The following is a 17,401-nucleotide window of genomic DNA, read 5'->3' as shown; positions in this document are numbered from 1 at the left end:
TCTCTATTGAAACGTTGTGCTTTTATGTGAATGGTTCTGAGCAAAGCAGATGGCTCAAGCGTCAACCTGATGGCATTTGAGAAATTCAGTGAGGCTATTGAAACTGGTAAGAAACGTTCTTGGGTTATTAAAGCCACGACAAACGATCTGGCATTTTAAAAGGTAAATCTCACAGCCCCGGAGACTATTTATTATGGGATTTCAGTTGTGTACGTGCGGGACTGTGCATTGTGACTTCATCATCTGGGGTAGGAGTATTTACACCACTAATGAACCGCTGCCGTCGCAAATAGAGAAGTTCCTCACATTCCGCAAAACCTCAACATTTCCATTATAAGCTATAATCCCATGCGAGCTGCTGAAAATTCATTGATCTCCTGCAACTCTGGAGGTCTGGTACACACAAAGTAAAATTGAAAAGCTCCACCCAAGCCACAGTGTAGTGCTATTCGTAGTACATTACATATTAAAACTAATATCGATTGTGTGTTGAAGCATAGTGGCCATATTCTCACAACTTGTTATTTGTTGTTAAACCAGCAGAAGTCCATTTCTGACAGTACAGTATTGAAAAAGTGCTTCAAATCATACGCAATCATAATAATAATAGACATAAACACAATATAATATCATTATGTAATTTACAGTTATACAACAATAATAATAATAATATTAAGCTACATTATTATTATCATAATAATATAAAATAATTATAGTTTTCACACAAGTAATAATTTATGTGCAATAATTAATAGAAATATAATTATTATAATTATAATTATTACTTTATTACTACTTATAATAATGATATAATAATAAATCAACATTTGTTATTATTTTTGCTGTTATTATTATCACAAATACTAGTACTACAACAAATAAAAACAAAAATAATAATTATTACCACAACAGCAACAAAAATAATAATTATTATTAAGTCATAATAATAAATAAATATGTTATTATTAATATGAGGATCATCATTATTTTATCAAATAAAAGAAAATGATTACACCGCAAACAACTTCAAACAACTTTGTTTTTCTAAGCTGGGACATCCATGATTACAAAGATGAATACATTTCCACATTAAAGTTAGGTGTACAACTAGTTATTTTACTGTAACAGCAAGCTACTCGAGAAGCACGCGATGCCAACTCTGAATCGCAGACACAGACTGAGAGAGAGTCAGTAGTGTAGCCAGCATGAGGGCTGCGGCAGGCGCCTCTCATCCCAGACCCCAGCAGGTGAGTGGCTGTGAACACCGAGAGCTGAAGAAAGTGAGCCGTTCGTTGCCCAGCGAGGGATCTACTCCCCTGTCGGATGTTGCTAAGAACGCCAAATTACAACAGATGATGAGATTTCATAATCCAGTCACGCGAGGAGCCCTAAAGTCGGACTGAACGGTGCGCTGCGTTCGCTAGAGCGCTGGCGGCGGGCGACAAACCTAAAACTTTGTAATTATTTTTTATTTCTGTCTCAGAATTTTAATTGGTTTATACTCCCTCACGCTACACAGCCGGCAGTGCATCTATCTGACTGTAAAGAAGTGAGATGAATGCCCATCTTCGTACTCCGTACCAAAACCTGTTAAGGATTGTACTAGCAAGATCATTGGTATAATTCTCATAGAATGCATAAAAAAATGTACATTTTGCCTGCACTGTCGTTTTGGATATATGTCTGCGAAATGCTTAAATGTACTTTTGAGATTCCCAGACGATCCCGACTCGTTCCCGACCAGAGGTCACCCTCATTCCATCTGATGGAGAGAAAGTACATTGATTTTTTGCCTAACTAGCTCCCTGAGGAATTCCTAAAAGAGACAGAGTCTTAACAGGCCCCTGTGCTAATATAACCAGCACCTGAAAAAGGCGAGCAAAGAAGAAATGATCATGCAAATGGAAAAATCGCTTCAATCAGTCCACTCTCTTTGCATTTCAATGCGCCGGCAGACGCTTTTAATGAAATGCTTTCTCCTATCGTCTCTTTCCCTCGCGCTGACCTCCGCCATCCCTCGGCTCCGACGTTCATGCAGATTTTTTTCACCGTCCGAGGTCATGTGAGGTGCTGGCCTTGCGCGTACGGGGAGAGCTGTGAGCGCTCCGTCTCGAGCTAATATCTTTGGGTGACATTTCCCAGAGTTCTGGAAGGCAGTGATGCAAGCACACTTAATTACAGTGAACCAATCAAACTATTAATTAACCAATTCTATAACAGCCACAGGAGAGCAAAAACAGATATTTAACACTGCAAGCTAAACGCTTCAACAGTTTGTGCAGTCCCTGGAAATCGAACCTGTGACCTTGGTATTGCTAGCCGCATGCTCTATAGAAAAGCTAAATCGTGTTTCTTTAGAAACCATCTTTATCACTTAACTATATACTGTATGTGAAATATAACAAAAACGAAACAGGAAGTGCTTATGGTGTTGTCCACACTTTGCAAATGATCTATATCTTTTATAGAAGTCCTTAAAGATAGATTTTTTTGTACATCGAAGACTCTAATACAGAGCTTCAATTCCTCCGTCTGCAATGTGGTATGTATTAGGCGCCATGCGTTTTATTGTGTGCGCAAAAAAACTTGAGATTGACAAAAACGCAATGTATTCTGTTTGCCCACAAAGCAATAATCTATATGTTCACTGAAGTGGAAAACAAGCTTTAATAGCAATCTGCTTTTTATTAAAACACTAGATCAGAAATCATTTTTTAAGCTTGCTACCAGTAATGTAACCGGGATGTCCAATCCAAATTCTTCAACAAAGAACAAAGAAGTTTTAACATCAATGCAGGTATTAAAGGGATACTTTATCCAAAAACATATATATATATATATATATATATATATATATATATATATATATATAATTTACCTCATGTCATTTCAAACCAACATGACTATCTTTCCTCTGCAGAACACAAAAGAAGATACAGTATTTTAAAGAATGTTGGTAACCAAACCATGGCGGTACCAATAGACTTGAATTGGTTTTGTGTCCATACATTGTGTCGAAAATGAATGCGTACTGCCGTTGTTTGGATACCAACTTTCTTTGAATATCTTTTGTGTTCTGCAGAAGAAAGGAAGTCGTACAGATTTGACATGACAAGAGTGAATGATGAAATATCCCAACAACACTGTAAACCTTTCTAAATCCTATTACTGTAATATTTGTGTATTTCCTCATGGGGTCTTTTCACAGATCGGTCAGCGAAGAGACTCCTGTAACCACAGGAATACTGAGGATAATCAGAATATGATGTTGTGTCACACTTAAAATGTTTAAGATGGTGCACGTACCATAAAAAAAAAGAGAAAAAAGGAAAAGGGGGAACTAGGTGGAATATTCAGATTTGATCAAAGGTGATACTCGGCCTGAGGAAATTCAGAAGCAGTGCATTAAAGAATTGAGGTCAACTTAAGATTCAGCCAAACTGCATTTCAACTTACGTTTACATTTATGCATTTGCAAGACGCTTTTATCCCAAGTCATTGTCCTGTACTATACATTGTTTCTGAATATGTAGAGTCTCCTGGGATCGAACCCACGACCTTGCTCTAACCAGTGAGCCACAGGAAAGCTAACGTCTACTTATGACTAGCTGACAGCTAAATGACATTGGCCTTCAGCTTGATCTGAAATAAAAAAAATCTATTTTACAGGAAACCACTTACCAAGTAGGGCGGACATGTTCTGGAAGATTCTGAGAATCTCTGGAGTAATGGCAGAGCTGTTCTCCAATGTCACCAACCTGCATAAACACAGAGATCTGGAAATTAAAACACCGGCTTGTATTTAACACGTGATGGCGTTTCTCAAACAGCCTTGTGACACAAACGATGAAAAATCCTACAATAGTCATATGACAAAAAAGAACTGTGCTTTTAGTGTCCATGGAAACACTACAGTGGCAGTGATTCATAAAAAAAGGTGGCTTCAAACTGAACAGCTTCCATCTTTAAACAAAACAGATGATCTCTCATAAAAGCCTTCCGCAAACTAGATGGATGCGGGTAAATTTGTTGAAGTGCTGCTATTTCGTATGCGGTGGCTACAGAGGGATCTTTGTGCGAGTCGCTTTATTGTACGGAATGACTCTCCTTGTCTAGATACGAGACGGATCGAGTGGGGCTGACAAATGAACAGTGGAAGAGATCAAACGGAGACCCCGCGAGATGAAGCTTTGAACTAGAAAAATAAACCTCATCGAAGAGATGAAGGAAAAGCAACAGAAAGGGAACGCATGAGAAATGAGCGCACAGAAAGGATACGAAGGGAAGAAATCTATGGTAGGGCCTATTATTGCAAAAGATATTGATCTGAAGCGTAGGGAGCATCACGTGAACTCCAAGATGAAGATGACAAATTCATTTACCCGTGAAATTCCTCCTGACTCAGCGTCTTCGTATCGTGTAATTTGGGGGCCGGCCACTTACACAGAGTAGCACTAAAAAATAGCTTGGCAGAGTTCCTGTGAGCCACGGCTGCTGTGATTCATGCTATCATTCGCATCTGGACAGTCAATTCGTCACGCGTTTTTCTCAAGCATTATGTGTGTCAGCTTGAGGATGCACAAAAAGAGAAACCGCTCTAAACCGGGATCCCATTTTAAATTGAGGGCAGTTAATACCACTGATGGCTTCAACTTTGGTCTAGGAACGTACGGTTTGACTTCTGACATGCGTTTATATTGTCACATTACTGATGTGTGTGATTTTTATTATGATGATGACTTAAAATGCGGTTAATGACATCTGCTGGTTCATTCTGCTGAAAAGTGGCGTTAAGATTGCTTTGCAACCAGCAACACATGCTCAACAAATGGCGTGAGGTAAGGGGCGGGTTTGCAATCGTCTAACCAATTGAAGACCAGAGGAATGTTCAGCAGTTTTAAAACTTTTTGAATACCATTTGGTGATGCTAGTGACATAAGAATTAAACGTCTCATCCTTATCACTTCGTCCGGAAGCGTGCACAATTCTTATATTTTTACAATCTCCATGTGCTCAAAAGACTTCATAAATCGACACAAAGCAAGGTAGTGTGGTCCAAATTAAAACATCCTTTTTGAGAGTTAAGAGGAGAGAAAGAATTGTTATTTTGAGGGTGGAGCAATGAGCAAGAAATGTTTAGTTTGGGTATTGATTTCACATCTCCATAGCGTTTTCCCCGAAATCCATCACTGGCTTAATGAAGAGATCTCGAAATACACTATAGCCACACGTTCACCATAATGACGACCGGCCGAGCTGAACTCACACGCTGCATATAACAACACAAAGGCCCCAACCTTATTTTCTGCTGCCCTCCCCAATTGCATCACTGAGACACCTGAAGGGAGGCAGTGGCGATAAAGCCGTGAGTCACATGTGGTTAAACCAGACAACTGAAGTTAAAAACAGTGGGGTAGAAAAGTCTGTGATGAATTTGAAAACACTGGATTTACCTTATGATATAAACACGGAGGTGGACATTTTCTGGAAACATGAAAATTATAAAATGTAGAAACTCAACTATTTCTATAAAAAAAGTCAGACCATCTTGCGTCTATTGAGACACTCATGCAACTTCAGTTCAGTTCATTGTCACTCAAACTGTCATGCTGATAGAACCATTTATAATAAATATTTTTTCTACGTTTTTTATTTATTTAAAATAATTAATAAACCTGAATATGGTGGTTTTAGAATTTTGGACCCCCACTGCACATGTTGGTTCTTGAATGATGTTTAGGTGTCAACACCTGACAATACAATATCAAATATAGCATTTGTAAGTATTTATACCATATAAGATCACAGAAAAAATTTAAATAGTAATAAAATGCTTGTGCTTGAAAGCTTATTGCAGAAGACCAGTACAATAGAAAGGTAGTTTTATGTTTATCAAGCATGGATTTGAACATTTATCGATCGATCCGAATTATTAGATCTCTCTCCATCTACCAAATCACACTGCTGTCAGTCTATCAGACTATACAAAAAGCAGGTAAATCTATAAAAAAATGAGATGACATAAAATCAACAAAACATTGACATTTCAGCGTTGGGGTCACGCTGTTATGTTTCCAGTCCACACACACAGATAAAATAACCCGTGACAGCATAAGGACGCAGAGAACATTAAGTATTGATCATACAGATGCAGAAACACAACACAGCCCCGACAAAATGAAACATTTAGAGAATATATCGACATAGCAAATCCCTCAGAGACACTCCCGAGAACATAGCGTTAGTCCACCTCCAACAAACATGGACATCTGTCTGTTCTTCATTACTACAACATTTCAATTTATTTTGAATAAAAGTTATCAAATCTATCAAGAATGTCAGCAAATAGAATTATGGCACATAAATCAAAATGATGTTATTTTGTGTTATTATGAAATATTTTGTAATGTCTCTCTTGAGCTCACAATCCCACTTTAGGTCATTAAAGATGCAGCGAGACACTTTAAATCATATCTTATTTACAGTTGCAGTAGCAATATTTTTAAATAAAGGCCTATTAATCTGTTTTTTCTAAAATAATTTGGAATCTAAAAAATGTGTCATAGCCCAAAAAAGCATTTAACAGCCCTGGCCTTGATAGCTTATTGGTATTTGATATTGATATTTAGTACAGAATGAGTTCCATGTGTGCTGGCCACTGGCCGGCTGCTTTACATTCACTTTCTAAACCAACTAATAAAAAATATTATCAATGTAAAGACATTAATATGTAGGCACAACATATAGTTATATGCTAAACAATTTCAGGTGTTTAAGCATATGCCTTTATTAAAAAGTTTTTTTAAGCCACTGGAAGTGTTGGCAAAAATATCAAAGAGACGTTTACCTAGTGAAGACTTACCAGAGTTCAAGCCCATCTTCCAGCAGATAAACATGAGGGGGCTGTGAAACATCTGTGCTCAGCTGGATAACAGGTAGAAGGAAGGGATACAGATTCTTACTTTCCGCTCCCAGGCCCTGGAATAACACAAATGTTACAATATATCATATTGTACCAAGGCATGTTTTACGCGCGCGCACACACACACACACACACACACAATTCTGTCGTAATTTACTCTCTTCATGTTAAATGGTGATGTGTGTTTTTTACCTTCAGCAAAACACTCAAGAAAGATTGAAGAATCTTAACGAATACAACAACCGTTCATATTGACCTTGTATGTTAAGCTCCATAAGGACAATCGTTTTAGATTGCCGTCTATTTTTCTGAGATTAACATCCCATGGTTACGACAAACTGTCCATGTAAAGACAAAAAACATTCTTTCAAAATGTCTTTTTGTGATTCACAGAAAATACAACACATTTGGAACAACATGAGGGGGAGAAAATAATGACAAAATCATTTCATCTGAATTTTCCGTTTAAATGTAAAAGTGTTTTATATGCCCTGAAAAATAAGCTGCGTTATACCAGCCTGACAATTCAACAAGTAGCGGCATAAAGAAAGACATCTGTATTCAGAGAAATATGATAACAGGCTTTCAAGAGAATTTCGAGGAACGTTGCTATTTGAAATTCTACTCTCAGCTGAAATGAGTTTCTGAATGATGAGAGCTCACCGCAAAGACCACCGGCAAGGGCTCTTGAGTTCAGGGCATGACTGCCTTCGACAGTCTGCTGATTCTGAGCTGTCAATCAAAGTCACACGGAGAGAAAACTCTGAGGGGCTTAGACAGGCTAGACTGTAGCATCTGCAGGACTCAGGTCAAGCTTTTGTTACTGTCAACAGGCCAATGATGAAAAACAACAAACAGAAGGCAAGGAAACCAACCGCGGGCATGAAGAGTCATAACTTGGCAAGCAGAAAGGCAAGAAAGTGAGCTATGTGGTTTTCTGATAAAAGTGTCTTTGATGACACTAATGCTTTACTGTAGCCTGTTTGTCATTCGTATTGTTTCCAGAAATGTTTTTTGTTAGGTTTGACTACAATAATTTTTTTTTTAGATTTAGAACTTTATTGTCATTACACATATACAAGTACAGTGTAACGAAATGTAATACAATTGACTACAATAAGACTTTTTAATGATAAGGTTGTAAAAATCCAAAACACGCGCACGCAGACCAAGGCGATACCAAGTTCAACTGCTAGTTGTCAATGTCCCATAGGTCCAAGGGCGACAAAGTTACACGACCCGTTAAAAAAAATAATTTTAAATAATTTACATGCAACATTTTGAATCCGTAAAATAATAATATAAATCATTATTTTATATTGAATTTGTAGTTATAATATTAGCCAGACAGACCGATCTTCCTTTCAGGTACGTGCCTCCGATGAAACGTCAATAAAATACATCCAAAATAGACTTTATGTTGCACATTTCACTGAACAAAGCAACACACACAAAATAAATAAAACAGCTACAAAAACAGGCTGTTTAATCAAAATAATAATTTGTGTTATTTAATGTGGCAATGTTGCAAGATGTACTCATTTGTTCAGCAGATTTACGAAGTTCAATGTTAAAATAATTACATTTGTACATAGATATAATACAGTACATGTTCCTGCCCACTATTCTATTAGTATCTTATTGCTTTATTTTAGTATGTTTTTACATAAAAAGCAAGATTGCAATGACACTTTGCCAAAGGAAATTTCTCTTTCTCCAAAAACGTGTTTCCAAATACCTGCCCCATCCATAACAACGGCCAACCAGCCAAAGCAATTTAGCTTCCACGGGTCAACCAATCACATCCAAATGTGCATCTGTTTTGGACATCTGCCAGAGATATGCTTTTGGGGATGGACCCATGATAGGGCCCATTTAAGGATGATTGACTTTGAATGTTCGCTGGTAATATTCTGGTAATGTCTCTTCAGCATTCTGCAGCAGGCATGAGAGGAGCAGCTGTGATACCATATGGCTGGCAGAGGAGGCCACAGAAAACACAAACAAACGCAAGGTTAATAGCAAACTGTTGATGGCGGGTGGTAAGACATGCTGATTTTTGATGCACACAGTAGATGGTTTCCTGGCATTTTTATGTGGAAATCACAAATCTTATTCTGGTCAAGTATGCAAATTTCAGCCAGGCCTCGGGGCGAAATTTCAAACTGATTCATGTGTCTGTCTACTGTGATTTACAAGAACTGAAGACATTGTAATGAAGGGTCTTCGGTGTAGAAAGACCAGAGAGCGGTAATACGCAAGATGTGGTTTCTGAAGCACAGCGAACTTTCAAGACATAGAACGGCTCAATCAAACTGAAGATTGTCTCATAACTCATAACTTCAGAGAAATGTTTATGAACTTGAAAATTAAACATTGACACTGATCCACGCTAGTATAAATCACAGTTTGTACAGTACATACAGTATAGAAGCAGTTACGTATGAGGACAAGTCAAGGACCCTTAAACCATTTAGTTGTAAATGATAGCTGAGGCAGACAAGGTCAATATGTAAGGAAATATGTCCATCCAGCTGGTAATCTCTAAATAAACCCTAACAGGGTGAAGCGGAGGGGACTTCAATCACCCTGAAGGGCTGGATGTGCATTCTCCAGCTTATAACATGGCTAATTGACAAATAACTAAATACCATTATTAGTCATTATTATTATTATTATGTTGTATATTATTATCATTATTCTTAAAATAAAAAATGAATCATTCATAATTAAAAACATCTCCCTCTGACTAGCAAGCGCAAATCACGGTCCATGACTGAAGTAAATCGCAAATAGGCATCAAAACACTTCGGCGTTAGCAATAACCGCGATATTATGATATCGATAATCATGCTTTTTAATATTGAAAATAATTAAACAAACATTTTTGCCATAAAAGCCAAACTTTCTTTTTGTCCCCTCTACGCTTGTATTTAAAGTGTGATACAGTACACTACTGCCTATTTAAAAATGCCCTGTCAAAACTTCCATTTCTACAGAACATACAACACGACAGTAAAGAAAACTGTGCTCGCGTTGAATCATTTAGAGGACACCGAGAGTCACAACCCAGCATGCAGTTTAATCAATCTATTGACAAATTGCAAAAAGGTGTGAAAAGGTATTTCCTGCATTACAACATGGTTGTTCTATTGATCTCTTGGCTAAACCAAGCTCAAGACATGCGTTTACCGCAGTCCCAGGACACATAAAAGTATGACCTCATGAGCTAAAGCGACACAGAAACAGCTCCTGAAGCTCGTGGTAAGAAAAAAACTGATGAAATAAGCAGCTTGTAGTATTCCCTTTGGCAGAAGATAGACAACCACTGCGGCAATTTTCAAACACAACCCATCAATAAGAAGCCCCTGTCCACAGCAGGGAAGGGATGAAGTAGATCGTACTAAAATAAAGGTCTTCTCAAGGATCAAAGAAGCAGAGAGGTTCTCTGCAGGGCAGCGGGGCATGTGTTCATAGCCACGGACCACGACGGTGAAAATTAGGCCCCCACTGGTGACGGTAAGCACATCAAATTCAAGCGAAGCACTTAAGACCCAGACGGAATGCTAAAAATGACCGGCTAGACAGCATCAAAGCCTGGTTATCTGTTAGATTCTAGGGCCTCGGGGGTGTGCCGTACCTGTACGAGGTGGATGAGGGTGGTGAGGATGGCACAGCGGAGCATGTTGTGTTCTTCTGACTGCTTCCAAAGAACAGGAAGGTACTGAACCAAGCAGCCCACATACGGTCGGATCTAACGAAAGAAAATAAACAAAGCATTAATCTCACTGAACACACGGCACATCGAATACCAAACTTGAGAAAAGGGCTGTTAGCACACAGACACGCGTGCATACAGGATGGGTTCAATTATGCTTACAGTAAATGCACTTATTGTTTCAAATTTTTTATTTATCTGTACATTTATCTGAATTTTTTTTATTATTTACTCTGGCTCATGTCTTTTCAAATCTGTATGACTTTCTTTCTTCTGCAGAACATTTTGAAGAATGTTGGTAACCAGACAAAGTTGGACCCCATTGACTTCCATTGTACGGACAAAACCACAGAGACAGTTCTCAACATATCTTCTTTTGTGTTCCACAGATAAAGAACAAGAAAAATGAAGGTCCGGAACAACATGAGGGTGAATACACAACGACTACTCAATTTTTACGTGAACTATCGCTTTAAGCTCTGGCCGGAAGAATGTCCAACAAAGCAGCTTTTGTTGAAAAGTGGTCACTGTGAATAAAAACAGAAGGCTACAATGTCAAACGGATCTGCTCAAGGGTCAAATCATACATTTCTGAGTTTATAATGTAATAAAACGTGAATACATTTTCTCCTGTGGTGGCGGATTAGACCGAGCCATAAAAACGGACCTTTTCATGAAAACACTTTCATATTTAATACTGCCCATTTGACTAATCTTTAAGCCAAATATACGCTCCTGCAGGGCAATAGAGAAGAGAGTGAATCATTGAAGCAGTCGGGTTATGTCAGCGCCTTCTGAAGGTCCCTTCTTTTCCCATGGCTCGCTCCATGCATGTTACAAGCCTCTGATTTATTCATATTTAAGTCCAGCAAGCTTCAACAACACGTTATGTTCTTGAATCATAAACGTCATTCATTAAATGGCCCTGGGCCAACAGCTAAAGTTCATCTTCATAGCAGGTTGTGGCCTTAACCGCAGTCAACACGGTTTGTTAATGACACGATATAAATACATGTCGCTCAGCACACAAAACCGATGCGCTCGCTGACCTGAGGAAAACTTTAGAAAAGCATCCATCCCAGGGTCACGAACGCAGCGGCGGTGTTTTGATGACTTCATTTGACCTGTGATGAGGACTGAGGCTTACCTGAAGGCTGACTCTCTCAATGACGCAGGAGATAACGTGCAGCACTTGCATTTTAGAGTCGCATTCGTTGACCTGCTGTAGCAGCTGGAACAACAGGGTGAATATAGACTCCAAGTACTGAGGGAAAAAGAGAGAAATGAGAGATGTTAGATGATAGAGATGTTTCAAACTGAGGGTGGGCTGAATGGACAAAAATCTATTTTACAGAATGAGTCGTTTTATTTCACGGCAACAATCTCCCGTTTTACTTTATTTATTTATAACAGTTCATTTAAAGGCGGGGTGTCCGATTTCGCTTAGCCGTTGTTAATGTTCAAATGTTCAAAAAAAAAAAACACACCCCGACCCCAATCTTTCGCCCCTTGATCAGACATCCCGTTTTTTAAATGCTCAACCAAAGTTACACTGTAGGCAAGTTATGAAAATGTACTAAATATATCAGACTAAGTTCTGATAATCAGATTAATTAATAATTCATATTTATCTTCTGCCTATATCATATGTATACAGTAGGGAAGATTGACAACATGTATAAGAATGAAGTATGAATATAAGCACAAACAATGAGAGTACAGTATATGACAGGTATTATAAACTGGTGTTCATGGGGTCTGTACTGTAGGTTTTCATCGCTCTTCGCTCTCTATTAGATGCGCATTTTTAGTGTGTTGCGACTCAAACTATTAACAGCTTTACAAAGCAATCTGACTTCTGAAATGCGTGGTGAGAATGAGCTTTTTAAATGCACGCGCGAGCACTGCGGGTGAGAGAGAAAATGCCAGACAGGAGCGGATCACAAAACTACAGACTGATAGACGGTCACAAGAATATTTGATACGTTAATTTGATAACTACTTATGGGTGGATTTATTCATGTTTTGTCAGAATAACTTGCAGAGCGCCGAGTTAACCACACCTACTTATTTTCATTCCACTGAATACACGGAATCGTTGACATTTTATTCCGCCATACCGCCCAGCCCTATTTCAAAGACTTTCTTCGGCAGAACACAAAAGAAGATATTTTAAAGAAATTTAATGAACAAAAAAAAATTGGACCCCATTGACTTCCATTGTATGGACACGAAACCTCTTTCTCAAAATATCTTCTTTTGTGTACCAGTCAAGAAAGAGACAAACAGTTTTTGATCAACAAAAGGGTAAATAAATAACAACAGGTGTTTTATATATAAACCCTTTAATACAGTTACTGTTATCGTTATTCTTCCGTGCGTTGCATCAATTCAACATATGAAACTAGAGTATACAAGACTGAGAAAGCCTTTTGCAATATGAATCAGACTGTGGGCGTGTCATCTAGGGTTTAGGGTAACAAATGATTAGCTGATGATAACATCCCGAAGTAAAATCAATGCAATCACATCCTAACTGAAGGAGGCGGGATCTTACCGGTAAGAACTGTTCAGTTCTGAATTCGAAGTCATCAACGGGTGAAGCCGAGTTAAGCGTAATGACTGCAGGTGTGATTTCTGGAGACACGGTGACCTCTTAAATATACAACTGATAATCAGACATGTAGATGGGGCTGAGAAGTACTTAAAGCCATAATTTGCCATCAGGCAAACAAGCAGGTGCTTTGGAGTGGCTCTGGGTTAATAGGCAAACTAATTACAAGAGTGCTCAGACTTAAATGCATCCAATTACAGGTGAATAATGACCACCCTGGTGTAAACTCTGTGAAGTATAACCAACTCAGCATCGCTCAGGCAATCAGAAAGGATATACAGCTTCAGTGTTGTGGCTGTTTCGATGCGAACCTGAAATAACAGAGAACAAAAATTACATTATGACTGTTAATTGGTTATACACAGTAAGAAGTTAAAAACTTAAGAAAACTTTTTACTTTGTTAGTATTAGTATTTATGTACAGCATCATGTTGAACATTCTGGGATGCACTCGCTACACCATAACATGAATATCATGAAAACACCCTGAGAAAAGCCCTCAAATGAAGATAATATGAATACATTTTAATATTATACAATTTGATATATTTAATTGAAAAAAAAGGTTAAATAATTAAATAATTGTAAAACGTAAATAAATTGTAAAAAAAATTAGTTGTATAATAAAATAATATGGTTGTAAAATAATTCAAATATGATTTTAAAAATTGTAAAATAAAATCAGAATCAGAAAGAGTTTTATTGCAAAGTATGCTTGGACACACAAGGAATTTGTCTTAGTGACAAAAGCTTCCAGTGCACCACATACAGGTTAAAAACGTGACAAGGCACATGTAACAAAACGTAAACAATAAATATGTGAAAATATGTGACAACTAAAATAAATGTATTGTAAAATGTAAGAATTGTTAAATAAAATGATTGTTAGATAAACTAAAATGATCGTTGAATAAAATAAAATCCTGTTTTAAACATTTATAAGCAAAAGAACAACACTGCTGTAAAGAATCAATCAATATTTATACATTTAAAACAAATATTTTCTAGCCTTGCAAGTTAAAGTCCATATAACAACATTTCATGTTTGATATGTCATTTAGTAGTATTAGTATTACTGAATACCAGTGCACATCTAGTACAAAATAGACATTAAAGCTTTTTTTTTTAAAACATTGAATTTCCCAGTCTATCCCTGGTCTACAGTGCCCAGCTATACATGTATAAACCGTTCACATATGCTGTTTGCTAAGGCTGGTTTTCCGAAAAAGCTTGTAAAAACTTTGCCTGAATAACAGCAGGACTAAGTATTCCATCTCCAAATTAAAAAAAATGACACATGTCAGCTTCCGAGAACACTGTAACGGCGGCCGTTAATTCAACCTCAAATCAGTGCGCTGCACTTTGACAAGAGACCTCGAAAGCCTGCGAAAGTTTCCTCAACAGATAAATCTCGAAAATTAGCCTGTAACCAAAACAAAATTAACATCATTATGAGGCCGTGCCGGTACGGGATAAAGTCGGAGCCTGAGGGAGTAGCTGAGGAACGCACAGAAAGTAAGACTCAAGCAGGTGGCTAATGATAGACCTCGCCGTCCTCTCACAATGATCCATTACACGGCCTGATGGCACGGCATGCTGTGCCCTATGCTCACGTTTATAACAAGCAGAAGATTAACTTTCAGCGACACATCAAAACTAATGATCAAGCAGTTCTGAATGTAATAGCTAGGGGGTAGGCCTAGGACAAATCCATTTATAAAGTGGTTAACTGACAAAGACCATGATGACAAGTCTTGAGCCCTGGTGTGCATCGATCGATATGCAAAACACTTATCTTTTTTATGCAAACTGGATTTTGATGCTTTGTGCTTAGCACGTACAGAGCTTTGGACAGATAAAAAACAATTAAGCGTGCGTTGTGTGAGAATATCGATACATTGTCCCCTAACATTCCATTAAAGCGTTCATGCTCCACAAAAATGAGACGTACCTGAAACTTGCTATTTTAGTATATTCATTTGTAAACGAGAGACTGCGTAGAGTGTAACTAGCAAAAACAATAACACTAACCGGAAAAACAGCAAACTGTTCAATCCAACTTCATTCAAAGGGGTTTAGGAGGGCTTACATATTCTACCGAGGCAAAAAGCAGAGATAAGCAGAGCCGCTTTCTGTCTCCGAGGCATCTGTGGCATGACACATCAAACACATCTGAAAAAAGCCACACTCTGCTGCCTGCCAGGATACAGAGCTCCCACCCGGCAGATATGAGGGAATCATGAGTGAAAAGATGAGATTCTGTGACAGAAATCCTTTAACAAAATATGGGCCCTGCCTGCCACTGTCAAGACGAATACCTGGCCATCCAGAGCACCCAAAGGTTCGGACACCATCCATGTTATCGGACTGCTCAGCTTGCCTCTGTTATGGATATGAGCGTCTATTCCTGCATTCTTCGCATCATCCGGACGGAGAGGGTGGCGAATAATAGTTATTAGCCTCCGTGAGCAATCGCAGAAGACGCATCTGCTTCAGTAATTCCTCCCCTAGACCTCCCATGCAAAAATCTAAAACCCACATTTCCACATAAGGGCAATTCCAGGGTTAAACCATTGATGATAGTCCAGACATCAGAAAAATATTAAGTCTATGCACAAGTTTTTTATATTAAAAGAGAAATACATGTATTTGTTATGGATGTGACATAAAAAAAATGCAGTTTTTGAGAGATTTCTTCAGTAAATTAAAATATGAAACCCAGAAGCAAATGGAGAAGGGATGGCTCCATATAGAACATAAAATAGTTACTACATTTTCCTTTTCATGTGTTCACTTAAGATGAATATGGACCGTTATGGATGTGACAATTCTAATATGAATGAATATGAAAAGTCTGCTTTAAAAAAAAAAAATTTAAACTAAGAGAGACTTTACATGAGTATTAAAACCACAAAATTTTGACATCTGACCTATCAGTATGGTGGAAACCTTTGGTAAAAACTATACATTTTATTTCAAGGTTGACAGTTGCACGGAATTCACAATAAATTAACTAAAAAAGGCAAACAAATTGAATCTAGAGTGTTTTACCTTCAAACACGTATGCAAAAGCATCGACAAGCTTACGCTATTTAGTAACACAATGTTGTATAAGGGTACGTGTATATGAAAAGGATCAGCCTATTCTTTTCAAGCTGACAAACCATGAAATAGAACTAGCCTGATCTCATTTCCGCAGCATAATGGAGTTCAGGCAATATTGAAACATGGGGAGATAAATGATCTTCTACAGTGGAAAAACTAGGTGGTTAAACCTCCTGTAGGCACGAGCACTTCGTTGTCCCCAACTCTGGAGTCTCTCATTTCGGGGTTGGTCAGATACAGACACAAGCGCCGCACACACCTAAGCTATCCACTAGCATGCTGGTCTTGTTTTGCCTGTGAAATGACTCATGGGATTTATAAGCAGGAGGGGTAAAGTCTCTAGAGCTGTAGATTTGTTGCAGTAGTGTAATCGGAGTCATCCATCTTTGCCTGAAGCCTCAGGACCCCGCAGCCACTGTCAGGTCAACTCAAGCCGTTCGTCTGAACGCGGACATGACAGTACCTCTGCGGTTCGAATGCAGCACCACGCTTGCAGATGAATGTGAGTGCGTTTGTGAATTGCTAGCAGGGTTTATATACGCATAACTAGCCAATGCATAACTTGTCAGTGAGCTTTAAATTAAAACCAAATTGATATGTTTGCGTCAGAAAACGTGTCGCGAGTGGTCACCGTTTCCTTGAAGGTTTTGCTGTTTTAAATCACCTTTAGACGCAGGTTAATTTGAAATGCTCCTGCAGTGTGACAAATGAATTTTTTACGAACATAAATATTCCATGCCAGGCTCAACAACAAGGACGGCTTGGGGACAGTGTGCCGGAACTGTGATATGCCCAGTCATGCTAGTGCAATGTGTACGCCAATAATTCAATCTGAGTGTGCAAAGAGCGGCTGTCGAATGGGCACACAACATGAACGAATGTTCTTGCCATTAAAAACTTCTTGTAAAAACGGAATGTTAAAAATATTTTTTATTATTGCCGTAGTGCATAGGCATGGTGAAAATGAACATTAAATGAAATTATTACATTATATTCAATTATGTGAATTAAAATGTGCAAACCAGAAGAAAAAATTGCCAAT

The 17,401-nt window shown here is 38.2% G+C and overlaps 1 protein-coding gene across 1 annotated transcript in view; it reads right to left on the bottom strand.

The window, feature by feature from the left end:
• Positions 1-17,401, bottom strand: part of ipo11 (importin 11) — a 101,193-nt gene that overhangs the window by 34,184 nt on the left and 49,608 nt on the right. The window contains exons 17-22 of the mRNA XM_079467025.1: positions 13,532-13,565; positions 13,198-13,238; positions 11,788-11,904; positions 10,563-10,676; positions 6,863-6,978; positions 3,682-3,758 (exon numbers count right to left, since the gene is read on the bottom strand). Of these exons, the coding sequence (XP_079323151.1) occupies positions 3,682-3,758; positions 6,863-6,978; positions 10,563-10,676; positions 11,788-11,904; positions 13,198-13,238; positions 13,532-13,565 (499 nt within the window). The remainder of the gene's footprint in view (positions 1-3,681; positions 3,759-6,862; positions 6,979-10,562; positions 10,677-11,787; positions 11,905-13,197; positions 13,239-13,531; positions 13,566-17,401) is intronic.

This window comes from Barbatula barbatula (genome assembly GCF_947034865.1).
Source record: "Barbatula barbatula genome assembly, chromosome: 11".
Classification (NCBI taxonomy): domain Eukaryota; kingdom Metazoa; phylum Chordata; class Actinopteri; order Cypriniformes; family Nemacheilidae; genus Barbatula; species Barbatula barbatula.
Note: the sequence above shows the minus strand (reverse complement) of the source record. Positions and strands in the feature narration are given on the sequence as shown.